This window comes from Carcharodon carcharias, chromosome 18 (assembly GCF_017639515.1).
Source record: "Carcharodon carcharias isolate sCarCar2 chromosome 18, sCarCar2.pri, whole genome shotgun sequence".
Classification (NCBI taxonomy): Eukaryota; Metazoa; Chordata; class Chondrichthyes; order Lamniformes; family Lamnidae; genus Carcharodon; species Carcharodon carcharias.
In genome coordinates this window covers 36,617,972-36,634,703 of record NC_054484.1, presented here as the reverse complement: position 1 = coordinate 36,634,703, position 16,732 = coordinate 36,617,972, and the positions used below count along the sequence as shown (strand labels likewise).

At 41.4% G+C, this 16,732-nt stretch overlaps 1 protein-coding gene across 1 annotated transcript in view; it reads right to left on the bottom strand.

Annotated features, from left to right (window-relative positions):
- Nucleotides 1-5,222: 5,222 nt before the first annotated feature.
- The window catches only part of LOC121290567 (PEST proteolytic signal-containing nuclear protein-like), a 28,476-nt gene continuing 16,966 nt past the window's right edge, over nt 5,223-16,732 (bottom strand). Inside the window, exon 5 of the mRNA XM_041211122.1 lies at nt 5,223-10,008. Coding sequence (XP_041067056.1) covers nt 9,885-10,008 — 124 coding nt within the window. The 3' untranslated portion in view covers nt 5,223-9,884. The remainder of the gene's footprint in view (nt 10,009-16,732) is intronic.

Below are 16,732 nucleotides of genomic sequence, written 5' to 3'. Positions count from 1 at the left end.
AGCAATTGTAAGGGCAGTCTGAGTCAGAGCAACTTTTGAGGGACTTCATAGACTAGATCATCAAAAGTGAAGATTTAAAATCCCTCATGAGAGAGAGTTTTAACAAGACTGTGTAACTCACAGTGGACACTGGTATCTGGGTGGGATGCTGAGAAATCTGTGGGGTGTCTTGGTTGCACCTGACATTTATTGTGCAGTGTGGTGTGTTTGACCACAATTTAACTGTTGATTCAAATGTTAATTCTGAATGTTAGCATACAAGATAGATTTTGTGAATTGTTTTACTTTTCTGACTGTATGGTAACATTTATTTTGGTTTGTTTAAAAACCATGGAATCTTGTGGCTTTATTCTCTTAGTAACTACCTGGGATCTCAAACTTTGTCTACTTTAAACAAAAGATTATGGGTCCCTAACTAGAACATATCAAAATTTAAGGGTCTGGTCTGGTCTGGGATTGTAAATAAAAGTTAGTCCACAGATCAGCCAAGATCTCACTGACTGGTGGAACAGGCTCAAAGCCTACTCCTATGTTCATGTTGATTGCATCTATGATAATGCAGCTAAAACTGTTAAATAAATTAGTACTAATATATTTCAGTGTACAACTCTGTCTTTCACGATTCTGGCCAGAAAGAGTTTCCCTTTTTCATTAGTTATAAAGCTTACCTGCCATGACTGATCTAACTTGGTGAACAACCAGTGTAATTTGAACGACGGTATGTGGAACCATCCAAAAGAATGTTAAATTAACTATTGTATATTGAACCCTAGACATGATGGTGGACCCAAATCTAATGCATCAGCATGCATTTTTTAATTTCATTCATGGGATGTAGGCATCAATGGCTGCCCATCCCTAGTTGCCCTTCAGAAGGTGGTGGTGAGCAGCCTTCTTGAACAGCTGCAGTCCATGTAGTGTAGGTATACCCACAGTGCTGTTAGGAAAGGAGTTCCAGGATTTTCACACAGCAACAGTGAAGGAATGGTAATATATTTCCAAGTCAGGATGGTGTGTTACTTAGATGGAACACCACAACCTGGATGTTCCCCTCCATCTGCTGCCCTTGTCCTTCTAGGCGGCAGTGCTCATGGGTTTGGAAGGCACTAAGGAGCCTTGGTGAATTCCTGCAGTGCATCTTGTAGATGGGACACACTGCTGCTACTGTGCGTCGGTGGTGGAGGGAGTGAATGTTTGTGGAAGTGGTGCCCATCATGTGGGCTGCTTTGACCTGGACAGTGTCCAGCTTCTTGAGTGTTGTTGGAGCTGCACTCATCTAGGCAAGTGGGGAGTATTCCATCACACTCCTGACTTGTGCCTTGTAGATGGTGGACAGGCTTTGGGGAGTCAAGAGGTGAGTTACAATTCGTAGCATCTGACCTGCTCTTGTAGCCACAGTATTTATTTGGCTATTCCAGTTCAGTTTCTGGTCAATGGTAACCCCCAGGATGTTGATAATGATGGTATTGCTATTGAACATCAAGGGGCAATGGTTGGATTCTCTCTTGTTGGAGATGGTCATTGCCTGGCACTTGTGTGGTGCAAATGTTACTTGCCACTTGTCAGCCCAAGCCTGGGTATTGTCCAGGTCTTGCTGCATTTGGACATGTACTGTTTCAGTATCTGAGTCATCGCAAATGGTGCTGAATGTTGTGCAATCATCAGCGAACATCCCCACTTCTGACCTTATGATGGAAGGAAGATCATTGGTGAAGCAGCTGAAGATGGTTGGGCCGAGGATACTACCCTGAGGAACTCCTGCAGTGATGTCCTGAAGCTGAGATGACTGACTTCCAACAATCACAATCATCTTCCTTTGAGCTTCCTTTGGAGCACAAGTCGCCAGGTATGACTCCAACCAACGGAGACTTTTCCCCCCAATTCCCATTGACTCCTGTTTTGCTAGGGTTCCTTGATGCCACACTCGGTCAAATGCTCTCTCACCTCACCTCAGGAGTTCAGCTCTTTTGTCCATGTTTGAACCAAGGATGTATTGAGGTCAAGAGCTGAGTGGCACTGGCAGAACTCAAACTGAGCATCAGTGAGCAGGTTATTGCTAAGCAAGTGCCACTTAATAGCACTGTTGATGACCCCTTCCATTATTTTACTGAAGGGGCAGTAATTGGCAAGACAAAAACAAAAATAGCTGGAAAAACTCAGCAGGTCTGACAGCATCTGCAGTGGGGAATACAGTTAACGTTTTGAGTCCGTATGACTCTTCATCCGAGCTAAGGAAATATAGAAATGTGATGAAATATAAGTTAGTTGATGGGGGTGGGACAGTTAGAGCTGGATAGAAGGCCAGTGATAGGTGGAGGCAAAGAAGAAATTGCCAAAGATGTCATAGACAATAGGACAAAGCGGTGTTGACGGTTGCGATATTATCTAAGGAATGTGCTAATGGTGACATTAAGAGTAGAAAGCAGGACAAGTGACAGATGGCCCTAGTGGGGGTGGGGTGGGGGGAAGGGATCGAGAAGGGCTAAAAGGTGGAGATAAAACAATAGATTGAAATAAATTTAAAAATAGGTGGGAAAAGAACATTTTAAAAATGATAAATTATTGGAAAAAGGGGGATCGGAAAGGGGATGAGGATGGAGGAGAGAGTTCACAATCTGAAGTTGTTAAACTCAATGTTAAGTCCGGAAGGCTGCAGAGTGCCTAGTCGGAAGATGAGATGCTGTTCCTCCAGTTTGCGTTGAGCTCCACTGGAACATTGCAGCAGGCCAAGGATGGACATGTGGGCATGAGAGCAGGGTGGTGTGTTGAAATGGCAAGCTACAGGGAGGTCTGAATTATGCTTGCGAACAGACCGAAGGTGTTCCGCAAAGCGGTCACCCAGTCTGCGTTTGGTCTGTCCAATGTAGAGACAGCATTGGGAGCAGCGAATGCAGTGGACTAAATTGAGGGAAGTGCAAGTGAAGTGCTGCTTCACTTGAAAGGAGTGTTTGGGCCCTTGGACGGTGAGGAGGGGGGAAGTAAAGGGGCAGGTGTTACACCTTCTGCGGTTGCATGGAAAAGTGCCGTGGGAGGGGGTTGAGGTATAGGGGGGATGGAGGAGTGGGGCAGGGTGTCCCAAAGGGAACGATCCCTGCGGAATACCGCCGCTGGGGTGAAGGGAAGATGTGTTTGGTGGTGGCATCATGCTGGAGTTGGCGGAAATGGCAGAGAATGTCCCTTTGAATGCGGAGGCTGGTGGGGCGATAAGTGAGGACAAGGAGGACCCCATCATGCTTCTGGGAGTGAAAGGAAGGAGTGAGGGCAGATATTTCTACATTTCCTTAGTTCTGATGAAGAGTCATACGGACTCGAAACGTTAACTGTATTCCTCTCCGCAGATGCTTTCCAACCTGCTGAGTTTTTCCAGCTATTTTTGTTTTGATTTTCAGCATCCGCAGTATTTTGCTTTTATCTTAGTAATTGGCAGGGTTGGATTTGTCCTTTTTGTGTACAGGACATAGCTGGGCAATTTTCAATATTGCTGGGCAGATGCCAGTGCTGTAGCTGTACTGGAACAGCTTGGCTAGGGGCACGGCAAGTTCTGGAGCACAAGTCTTCGGTATTATTGCTGGAATATTGTCAAGGTCCATAGCCTTTGCAGTATCCAGTGCCTTCAGTTGTTTCTTGATATCACGTGGCGTGAATTGAATTGGCTGAAGGCTAGCTCTGCTCTAGCTTAGCTGTCTATCACTTGCTGCTTATGCTGTTTCACACACAATTAGTTGGTGTTATAGCTTCACCAGGCTGACAACTAATTTTTAGGTATATCTGGTGCTGCTCCTGGCATGCCCTCCTGCACTCTTCATTGAACCAGGATTGATCCCCTGGCTTGATGCTAATGGTAGACTAGGGGTTATGCCAGGCCACGAGGTTACAGATTATGTTCGAGTACAATTCTGCTGCTGCTGATTGCCCACAGCACCTCATGGATGCCCAGTTTTGAGTTGCTAGCCCTGTTCGAAATCTGTCCCATTTAGCACGGTGGTAGTGCCACACAACACGATGGAGGGTATCCTCAATGTAAAGGCTGAACATCATCTCCACAGTTACTGTACAGTGGTCACTCCTACCGATACTGTCATGGGCAGATGCATACAGCAGGGTTGGTAAGGATGAGGTCAAGTATGTTTGTCCCTCTTGTTGGTTCCCTCACCAGCGGCCACAGATCCAGTCTAGCAGGACTCGGCCGGCTCAGTCGTAGTGGTGCTACCAAGTCACTCTTGGTGATTGACATTGAAGTCCCCGACCCAGAGTACAATCTGCACCCTTGACACCTTCGGTGCTTCCTCCAAGTGATGTTCAATATGGAGGAGCACTGATTCATCAGCTGAGGGAGGGCGGTACGTGGTAATCTGTTGGAGGTTTCTTTGCTCATGTTTGACCTGATGCCATGAAACTTCATGGGGTCTGGAGTCAATTTTGAGGACTCCCAGTGCAACTCCCTCCCATTTTATACCACTGTGCCACCACTTCTCCTGGGTCTGTCCTGTCAGTGGGACAGGACAAACCCAGAGAAGGTGATGGAGGAGTCTGGGACATTATCTGTAAGGTACGATTCTATGAGGATGACTATATCATACTGTTGCTTGACTAGTCTGAGAGACAGCTCTCCCAATTTTGGCACTAGCTCCCAGATGTTAGTAAGGAGGACTTTGCAGGGTCGACAGGGCTGCGATCGCCATTGTCATCTCCAGTGCCTAGGTCGATGCCGGGTGGTCCGTCTGGTTTCATTCCTGTTTTGTGACTTTGTAGCGGTTTGTTACAACTGAATGGCTTGCTAGGCCATTTCCGAGTCAATCACATTGCTGTGGGTCTGGAGTCACATGTAATCCAGACCAGATAAGGATGACAGGTTTCCGTCCCTAAAGGACATTAGTGAACCAGATGGGTTTTTACAACAATCAACAATGGTTTCATGGTCATCATTAGACATTTAATTCCAGATTTTTATTGAATTCAAATTCCATCTGCTATGGTCCCCAGGGCATTACCCTGGGTGTCTGGATTACTAGTGCAGCGACAATACCAACACACCATCGCCTTCCCAGCGATGTCAGGAAAAGATGGGCAGAGGAAGAGGAGTGTTACCTGGTACTCTTCAAATACAGACTGCCTACTGTATTTTCCAGTACAATGTTTCCCACACATTGCATGGTATTTAGTGCCCACTCACACAAATCACTGCACACAATTTGTGCAAACATTTAATAAAGAGTATTTGCTAATCCAGAAAGCATTTTATTTTCCCTGCCCAACTTGCAAAATTTTACATTTCAGTACAATAAAAATCACATTTCCTTAACAAAACTACCTCAATATTCAAACACAACAACCAGAAGCTTCTGTATAAACAGCACAAGTCTCACAGAAGATGAAGAAAAACAATACTAACATATGAAAATACTCCAAGTTTTAACGTTTAATTTCTGCTTACGGTTTGCATTTGCACCTGTGATTCCATGCAAGTGAAGTATTCTGACCGTCGGGGTGTGGTGGGGGGAGCATTATTCCCACAGGGAGAATAGGAAATCTTGACTCTAAATCAAACATTTGAACACATAGCTGCTGGTCATGGCAGCGGTGGATTTCAAAACAGGTCGCTCACCTACTCCAATAAGATCTTATGCATGGTTTCAGGGACACGGGAAAAAAAATAGCTAGAGGAAAATAATGTGAACTGGCCAAAGCAATTATAAATTTAATGAACTCTGGCCATCTGCAAGGCATTCATCAATAGTCAGCCATTTGAAACAAACTGCTCATTCGGCATTGTTTCGATTCATATTCCATCAACTCCTAGAGTAAGCTAAATTCTGCATAGTATCCAGTGAAAAGAAAATCAAATTAAGTACATTGTTACAATTTGATATCTAAGAATTATTGTACTTGGTAATTTGCTAAAATAATTTTGAACAACATTTACTACACCTGCATTTTGTAAGACAACATAAGAATTTTTTTAGGGGAAATTAAATTGATTTTGTTTAAAGGTCTCTCTTCTGGCATAAAGTTTATTTCAATCACAGCTTTCAAATGTTGAATGATTTCTAGATTTGTTAGAATTCCTGATTGGGTGGGTGGAATCTGAAAAATATTAACAGGAAATTTAATTTTACTTCGCCAGTTGTCAAGACCCTTTTCTAGCGAATTACTATTACCTGCGGAGACGTGATGGGGTTGGGGGCGGGGGGGATGCTGGAGAGAGACATAAAAAGACACCTCCTTCTGTTAGGGTGAGTCAACTGAAACAGTCCACAGAAGCATGCAATAAACTGATTTTCTCACAGAACTACCACCAAGTCCACAAAATAACTTCTGTGCTCAGCTCAATCTCACTCATACAGATCTGCGGTATAATACTAAACACGGACTAACAGGATAAGTTATTCACAAAAACCATTTCAGAGTTGAGTTACAGTCTCTACAAATCAGTATTCCAATATTTAAAAAGTCTGAAATGCTTTCTGTGTGCAACAATGCGAACTACTGTGAAGGCTACAGCCAACGTTGCAAGTTTGCAGTAAGGAAGTTTCTGTGCCCACAAACAATACTGAATTACAAAAACTGTAGCTGACAAAGCACCACAGGTCAATGTTTTTGGACAGTTTTGAGAGTGATCCAATTATAAAAACTTTCATACAATCTCACTGAAACAAGCCACAAAAAGCAGTAAACTCTCATCTTCCACCACCTTTGATACCCCCAAAACAGTCCATTGTTAAAAAAGGAATATTATTGCAAAAAAAGTTCTTCTTGTAGCGTATTTCTCTTTTATTGCCAATTTTTCTTCCCTCCTCTTGAAGACAATGATTCCTTGTGGCATATGCTGCCCAAGTGTCAAGCATGCGTCAGTACCTTGTGGTCACTATTTTGCACATTGACAACAAGAATCAGCATGCTATTGAAAGGTGGAGGGTTTCACTGCCAAGTCTGATCCTTTCCTTACCTGATATCCACACATGCATACTTCTAGCAGGTTCATGAATAGTAATCAGTTGAATCAAACTGATATAGCTAATAAAGTTTCACCAGTCGAATGCTTTTGTTCAAAATTATGCTTCCATTTCCAATTGAAAAAAGTATAAGGCATTCACCCTGGACTGATTCGTCAAATTCACTGACAAGGAAGCTCCCAGAGTGACATTATTAATTACACTGGAGGCTGTAATTTTTATAGGCCTCATAAAATGAGAAATTTAAACTTTTTAAGAAAATGTCAGTCAATATTGTTTCGGTTTTCAATGGACAATCGGGAAATATTTCATTCAAAAGTGCGAGCATTAGCAGCTCTCCAGTACCTTCCCATTCTTCATGTGAGAGTTCAGTGGCCATTCATCACATGTGAGCGCAGTGAATGTCGATGGGCCGGTCAATCAGGGAGGGAATCACAGGCTAGTATGATCTTTTCCTCAAATTACATCAATGTGCACACACTTGCCAGCATCAGAAGCCACTGATTTAATGAGCAAAAAGCTTTGCCAATTCCTCCCCTTTAGTACAGATGATGCTATCACATTTTACTGCTATCATCTCACATATCAAGCAACTGGCCCTCAATTTACCAGATGCTATGAAGACTATTAAGTCTCTGTTATAGGCTATCTTGGTTACAAAATGTACTCCTAAACAGCCTACGGAAAGAGCACTGCCACCTCAGAAAAAATGCAGACAGAGGTCACAGCTATCTGTTTGAGGCCCTAGATCTTGATCATTAAGATAAGTGCTTTGTGTTTTAGTGAAAAAAGGTGAATAAATCCCATAATGAATCTCCTAAAACTTGGATTTCCTTATTTTTAAACTTAGTGAAGCAAATGTCTCAGCAAAATTAATTTTGCACAACACTGGTGGCAACCATAAGTTGTGCAAGATATTCCTTGCACTAACAGTGCGATATTTACAGCATCAATTTTAGGTGTATTTCACTGAAAATACCTTTATTGAAAAAAAGTTACTGCATGAACCAGGTTGCCTAAATTTAAATATACTTACACAATCCAAGAAATATTGTGTGAAATGGAGACAAGTGTGTAGTGCCTGTAATGTACAGGTTGTAAAGCAAGATAAGTCTACATTTAGGCACCTCACCGTCACATGTTTTCATGGTGTTATATCCTTCAAAACAACCAAATAAAAACAGGCTGAAATCAGATGATATACAACACCCTCTTTGCCAATCCTACACCATGAGTCCACTGGGATTATGAATGGGGTTATTAATACTCCCCAAAACATTATGTACAAGTACTGAATCATTTTTTTAAAAACATTCAGGATCGTGCCTACTCAGCACAATACACTTTCCCTTGATTCACAAATGTTTAGTGGGGAATATTTCTTCTCTACACCATTTTACAGCAAACTTACAAATAATATCTATAGATAACCCATAATTTTTCACCAAAGATCTTATTAGTAGCTCAATTATTCTCCAAGGGTGTTATTCCTAACCTTCATATTTCTGGCAGATTTAAACCATTCAAAATATCAAGCTGGGAAATGGAAGAAAACAGAATAAATCATTATACTGAGCTTGCTATAGACAGACTGCACTACAACTTGTAGAGGCCTTCTGCTAAGATTTTCAAGGGATCAACCCAAAGACAGAACTGGGATACCTGACATGAGAATGGGGATTCCAGCACATCAAAGAATAGCATAGAACAAATGCATTAATTTATTTGACTCAGCGAAAGAGCAAGAGTCGAGTAAATGAGCTTCCTAAACCTCTAATGTTTGAGTTACCAATGGAAGAATGCCATGTGGTACACTGGGAAGAGTAACATGATCCCAGTTTAGAGTTTATTATTTATCATTTTGTACAGCAGAACTAATACAAGACTTTTGAAGCCCCAGGATAGGACAATAAGAATTTCAGAAAAGTTGTGGCTGGGCTGATTCATGCTGATACAACCACATCAGTTAATTGTATGTATTGAGGTTTCTAATTCATAGCAAATTTGCACTTACTTGCAGTTCCTTTGCCAGCTATTCCTCAGCAGACACAGAGATAAAAGCAAAGAACTGCAGATGCTGGAAATCCAAAATCATTAGACACGTGTCTTGAGGGAATAGGAATGATGTTACTTACCATACTCTAATGGAGCGTGCCAAATTATAACATTTGTGTATTAATTTCATAATACCATGACCTCATTAATAATAATTTGAAATAAAGAGCTGTATACTGGAATATTGATGTGGATGAAGAGACAGGACATAGTTTGCCCCTGCCATTCCACATACAATGATTTCCTGTTCTGCCTTGCAAGCATAGAACAGTCAAGTGGTAGGTTAAACTATTCCGACTTGAGTTTATATACAACCTAGGAATGTCTCATTAGTTCATCCTCTTGCTGGAAATGGTGCATCACTGGGAAACATAAGTTTTAAAAAAATTTGGCAGAGTTTAAACTTTTAAGTCACAAAATTTGCTTAAATCAAAATATCCCTTCTACTGTAAAATATAAAACTGTTCTCAGGAGCTATGCAATTAACAATCATGAACTTTTCAATGGTGTGAACTGAACTTATCCTTGCTACGTTTAACTGTTGATATGTTAGTTTACAGCACTCTAATCAAAAAGCCCACTGAGCCACATTAAAAATAATCAACGGCAGCTACAAGAGATGACAGGATCTAAATGCCGATTTTTGTGTCAGAATATTCCTGTAATGAAATTGTTTGAAGGGGTTATCCACTATTTACTAAACACATTGCACTCATTACAATTTATAGTGAGAAAGTCTTTAAGTATACATTATACACTTATCGTTGAAAATAGTTTCCATTTCAAAGCAATCTGGAGGGTTTAGAATGCATCTTAATCCCTAAACTTTCTTTCTCCTTCCCACAGCTCTCAACTCTGGCTTTTGAGCAATGGCATTTAGTCCTCGTCTCCAAAATTCCGCAGCTGACTTTTCATTTTCCGCTCCCATAACCTCTGGTTGTCAGAAAATCCTTGTTTTCCCTTGTTGAAGGAATTTGGTCCTGCTGATGTTGGTGTTTCTCTGCAGAAAGATAATGTAAATTACTAGAGTATAATCCTAACTAAAAGTGCATTAATGTGCTACCTTAAAGTGCAAAAATGTGTTTCCATTTCAGAGTGGGAGCTTATAAATCACTTACATTTATAAAAGAGTCACAACCCCCAATATTGAATAATCTACAGTCCTTAAAGCATTGCTTAATAAAATACATAAGGCATAACACAAGCAGGTAGTTGTATTTTACTGTTAAAGCTGCTAAATTGACTTTGCTTGAGGCACCAATTTAGCTGTTTATTTCCTTATGTAAACCATGTTAACTGAGTACCAATATACAAAAATTACAAGTTATATCCTACAGAAACTGCCAGGGCACTATGCCAGGGCCCACTGACTACAACAGTGACCATGACTCCATAATATGTCCAGTGAGTCCTACAGCTACCATGACTGCGCCCTGCCTCTTGTAAGGACTCTTCCATTCTCCCAGTTCTCCATCTCTATCATATCTATTTTGATAATGCCAGCTTCCATACCAGCGCTTCTAATACATCTTCCTATCTTCCTTTATCCTCAACTGAGGATTCTCCACGACTGTAGCTGACAGGGCCCTCAACCATGTCCATTCATTTCTGTTTTCACCCTTTCCCCTCCCTCGCAGAATCGCGATAGGGTTCCCATGGTCTTCAACTCACCCCATAAGCCTCCACATTCATTTCTGCCACCTCCAGCATGATGCCAAACACATCTCCCCTCCCCAGTTAGCAGTTCAAATGGACCATTACTTCTGCAACACCCTGTCCACTCATCAATCATCCCCAGACAGCCACCTTCAGCTGCTTCATCAATGACCTTCCTTCCATCATAAGGTCAGAAGTGGGGATGTTTGCTGATGATTGCACAATGTTCAGTACTATTCACGGACTGTTTTAGTACCTGAGAAGCCATGTCCAAATGCAGCAAGACCAGCACAATATCTAGGCTTGGGCTGTTAAGTGGCAAGTAATATTCGTGCCACGGAATGACCAGCTTCAACAAGAGAGAATCTAACATGACAAAGCATCCCACTTGATTTGCACCCCATCCACAAACATTCACTCCCTCCGCCACTGATGCACAGTGGCAGCAGTGTGTGCCAACTATAAGATGCCTCAGTCAACTCCTTCCAAACGCACGACCACTACCATCTAGAAGGACAAGGGCAGCAGACACATGGGAACACCAGCACCTGCAGGTTCCCCACCAAGCCACTCACCATCCTGACTTGGAAATATATTGCCATTCCTTCATTGGGGCAAAATCCTGGAACACACACTCGAACAGCACTGTGGGTGTATCTACACCTTATGGACTACAGCGGTTCAAGAAAGCAGCTCACCACCACTTTCTCAAGGGTAGTTACAAATGGGCAATAAATGCTGGCCTAGCCAGCAACGCACATGTCCCATGAATGAATTAAAAAACAACCCACCCCTTTCACAGGCTCTTCCCAAACAAGCGCAGGAGATGCAATACCTGCCCTTTCACTTCTTCCTTTCCCGCTGTTTGGGGCCTCAAACACCCCTCCCAGGTGAAGTGATTTATTTGTACTTCTTTCAGTTTAGCATATCACTATTCACTGTTCATTATGTGGTCTCCTCTTCATTGAGACGACCAAAGATTGGATGACCACTTTGTGGAACATCTCCATTCAGTTCATAAGTATGACCCTGAGCTTCCAGTTGACTTTCAATTCAATTGTTCCCCGAACTCCTACCCTGACCCCTCTGTTCTCCTACACTGTTCCAATGAAGCTCAATATAAGCTTAAGGAATAGCACAATTAGTGCTAATGTAACAGCTAAATATTGTCCTGGAAAAAAAAAATCTCAAATCTGCTTAACTGCACTGTTTTCATGGTCCCAAATATTTGTTTAATCTTTAAGCAGAGCTCATTTCTATTTAATTCTGCTACTTACATAAAATAACAGATTTCAGTATCTCTTCTGTCCATTTCAAGACTAGGTTTAAAGCTTACAAGGAGTTATCTGGGAAATGTTTTCATGCAATTTCTGCAAATGTTTCTCTTTTAATTCAAATAGATAAATAAAAATGTGTAACTCTCACCACAGTTTGTAGTATTACTACATTATCTAGAATTAAGTGACCAATTGCCCTTTCTGATTAACCTTTTTGGTTCTTAAGTTGACTCAAAAGAACATTCACAAGAGGACTGATCATTGAATTTAAATCATATGGTAATGAAAATAGGGCTCTCGTGAAAAACAGCATTATAACTTGTTGTATGTCGTTGAGAACCATTACTCTGGTGTCAGGGCATGCAAGTAATTTTCCAGTAATTCTTGCTTATGATAAAAGGCCACTGGGATATTGTCAAACTCACAAAGGCATTGTTCCCAAACTAAAGCCTGTTTACCATTATTCAACATTCCATTTTGGAAGAAATGAATCAAGTTAAAAAGTTTGTCTTTATAAAGGAAGAAAATGCTACCCAGGCCGAGGTGAGAGAAGAGGTAACTGGTACACTGGAAGAACTTGCAATCTAGAGGAAGGTGGTATTGGAAAGACTATCTTAATTAGATAAGGTATCAGGGCAGGATGAGATACATCCAACGGTACTGAGGGAAGTGAGAGTGGAAACTGCAGAGGCAATAGTGATAATCTTCCAGTCTTCCTTAGACAAAGGGGGGGTGCCAGGGGACTGGAGAACTGTGAATATTACACCCTTGCTCGAAAAGGGGTGCAAGGATAAAGCTGGCAACTACAGGCCCGTGAGTTTGACCTTAGTTTCCAGAAGTTTCCCTACGACTAAGTACTGGATGAAATTAATAATTACTGAGACAAGTGCAGGATAATTAAGGAAAGCCTGTAAGGATTCATCAAGGGAAAATCATGTTTAACTTGGAGTTTTGAGAGAAAGTAACAGAGAAGGTTGATAAAGGAAATGTTGTTGCTGTGGTGTATATGGATTTTCAAAAGACACTTTATACAGTGCCACACAACAAACTTGTAAGCAAAATTCTACGTCATGGAATAAAAAGTAGGCACTGGATAGGAAATTGGCTGAGTGAAAGGAAACAGAGCATTGATAAATGGTTGTTTTGCAGATTGGAGGAAAGGTCGTAGTCTATTTCCTCAGGGGTCAGTGTTGGGACCCTTGCTTTTCTTGATATATATTAATGACCTAGACTGTGATGTGCAGGGCATGATTACAAAATTTGCAGCTGACACAAAGATTGGAAATGTTGTCAACTGTGATGAGGATAGTCTTGAACTTCAAAAGGACATAAACATGCTGGTGGATTTGGCAGACAAGTGGCAGGTGAAGTTCAATGCAGAGAAGTGTGAGGTGATTTGTTTTGGCAGGAAAGGTATTTTGAGACAGTATAAAAAAAAGGGAAAGACTCTAAAGGAGGTGCAGGAACAGAGGGACCTCAGTGTATACATACATGGGTCATTGAAGATGGCAGGTCGTGTTGAGAGAGCAGTTAATAAAGCATATAGCATCTTAGGCTTTATTAATAGGGGCACTGAGAACAAGAGTAAGGAGGTCATATGGAACACATATAAGATATTAGTTAGGCCTCATCTGGACTATTGTGTCCAGTTCTGGGCACCATACTTGAGAGGAAGGATGTGAAGGCATTGAACAGAGTACAGAGGAGATTCACAAGAATGATTCCCGGGATGAAGAACTGTAGCTATGAGGGTAGATCGGAGAGGCTGGGACTGTTTTCCATGGAGAAAAGACAGCTGAGATGAGACTTGATAGAGATATTCAAGATCCTGAGGGAGTATGGACAGGATAAATAGTGGGAAACTATTCCCACTCAAGGGAGCCTCAAGAATTGGAGGGCACAGATTCAAAATAATTGACAAAAGGAGTAAAGGCAATGTGAGGAAAAATCTTTTCACCCAGAGGGTGTTTGGTGTCTGGAACAAATTCTCTGAAAGGGTGATGGAGGCAGGTTCGATTGAGGTATTCAAAAGAGAACTGGATTGCCACCTGAAAAGAGAGAATGTGCATAAGGCAGGGAAGTGGGACTAGGTGGAATGCTCTTTCAGAGAGCCAGTGCAGACTCGATGGGCCAAATGGCCTCCTTCTGCACTGTAAACATACTGTGACGTTGCATAAATACAAGGCATGTCATTTTAATGGAATAAAATGTTAATTTTACTGGCGTATAGCATATAGAAGTTAGAATAAATCTAATTTTAGTAAATATTCTATAAAAGAAAAAATACACATTGGTAGTCTCTAATTCTGATACATCGGACTGAATTATAATGAGCATATGTAAAACATGTATTTAAATTCTCAATTAATTCTAAGCAGCATGCCTGATCTTCTGGCACTGGAGTCATCCGAACTGGTTAAATGTAGGGAAACCCCTCTTTAAAGTTAAGGTATATTAGAGGGTTCTGCACCACTCAGGCCAATCATTGTTAGACAATCTGTAGATGATTTAGCAGAGAGCCTGTAACAATCTTTTAGAAAGAACAAGCTTCCTCTCCATCTTTGTAGAAGAAGCAGTCTCTGTCAGTTCACTATGTCTCATTTTCTTTCACAGGAACCTTTGCATAGTGGTTACAGAAGAGTTCCTTTGCAGATACAGCTATTAGGACAAAGAGTAGCTGGCTTGTGAGGCTACAGTAGCCAGTTGCAGGTAGAAAAAAGTGTCACTTAACTGTACAAGTGTCTAAGTTCAGAAAAAGACGAGTGAAGCAAGCTCAGTCTTTGTCACTCTTGTTTCAGGTTCAGTTGGAACCGAATATCCAAGTGTAACAGACAGGCCCAACGGAAAAGGCTTCACCGACTCCACACTCTTAAGGGCTAACACCTGGACCCCAGGGAAGGAAGGTGGTGGACTAAACTATGCCCTTAAGGATGAGATTATGTAAAGTATGCTGTCATCATCGCTCACACACAGACATCAGCTATTTTATAAACTGGAATATCAAAGCTGTTAACTTGCCAGCTATCTAAAGAATTTAATCTCAGATTTAAAATTTCAGATCCTGGATTCTGCTACGGTTAATGCACTGTAGTAGACAGTGCTGATTTAATGATATATTGAATTGCCCATATAATGTTTATTACTCATTTTGTCAATAGCCTTATCCATTGAAGATATGCTACTTAACTGCTAGATATCTATTAATTTACACGTGTCAACATTGGAATATAGAAGTAGGTCATGCAACCCCTCAAGCCTCCTCCACCATTCAACCGATCATGGCTGATCATCTATCTCAATGCCATTTTTCTGCCATTCTCATTCCTTCGATATCTTTAGTATCTATAAATCTAGCGATATCGGTCTTGAATATACTCAATTACTCAGCCTGTACAGACCTCTGGGTGTAAAGAATTCCAAAGATTCACCACCCTCCAATTGAAGGAGTTCCTCCTCATCTCAGTCGTAAATCTTATTCTGAGGCTGGATCCCCTGGTTCTAGACCACCCTGCCACGGAACCCACCCCCCAATCCACCCAGCCAGGGGAAACATCCTTCCTGCATCTACCCTGTAAGAATTTTGAATGCTTCAATAAGATCACTTCTCATTCCTCTAAACTCTAGAGAATCTAGGCAGAGTCTCCTCAATCACTCCTCAAAGGACAATCCCAACATTCCAGGGATCAGTTTGGTGAACCTTCATTGCACTCCCTCTAGGGCAAGTATATCTTTCCTTAGGTAAGTAGACCAAAACAGCAGATAACATCCAGGTGCAGTGTCACCAGGGCTCTATACAATACTCCTGTACTCAAATCCTCATGCAATAAAGTTCAACATAGCACTTGCCCTCCTAGATGCTTGTTCCACCTGCATGTGAGCTATCAGTGGCTTATGAACAAGGACAATTAGGTCTCTTTGGAGATCAACACTTCCCAATCTCTTACCATTTAACAAATACCCTGCATTTCTGTTTTTCCTACCAAAGTGGATAACTTCATATTTCTCCACATTATATTCCATCTGTCATGTTCTTGCAAACTTATTTAGCCTGTCTAAATCCCCTTGAAGTCTCTTTTCATCCTCCTAACAATTCACATTCCCACCTAATTTTGTGGCATCAGCAAACTTGGAAATATTACATTTGGTCCCTACATCCAAATCATTGATCTAGGTTGTGAATAGCTGGGACCCAAGAACTGATCCTTGCAGTACCGCACCAGTCATAGCCTGCCAACGTGAGAACGACCTGTTTTTCCCTTCTGTTTTCTGTCTGTTCACCAATTCTCAATCTACGCCAGTAAATTACCCCCAATCCCACACTGTTACTTACTAACCTCCTGTGTGGGACTTTATCGAAAGCCTTTTGAGAATCCAAATATGCCACATCCACTGGTTGCCCCTTATCTCTTCAGCTAGTTACATCCTCAAAAAACTCCAACAGGTTTGTCAAACATGATTTCCCCTTCATAAATTCATGCTCACTCTGCCCAATCCTACCATTATTTTCCAAGTGCCCAGTTATCAAATCTTTATAATAGATTCCAGCATCTTCCCTACTGCCATTGTCAGGCTAACAGGTCTGTAGTTCCCTGGTTATTCTCATTGATGTAGATGTCTATGAGAGTTGTGACCAATAAATAGTTTTTAAGAGCATGGCTTTTAATCTAGCTTCTTTTTTGATGATTTGGCAAGAATTAATTCATCCACTCAGCAGCTTGATAATAACCTAACAGAGTTAGTAAACTAAATTCTGTTTGATCCAAATCAAATTAAATGAAAGGTAGTTCAGCA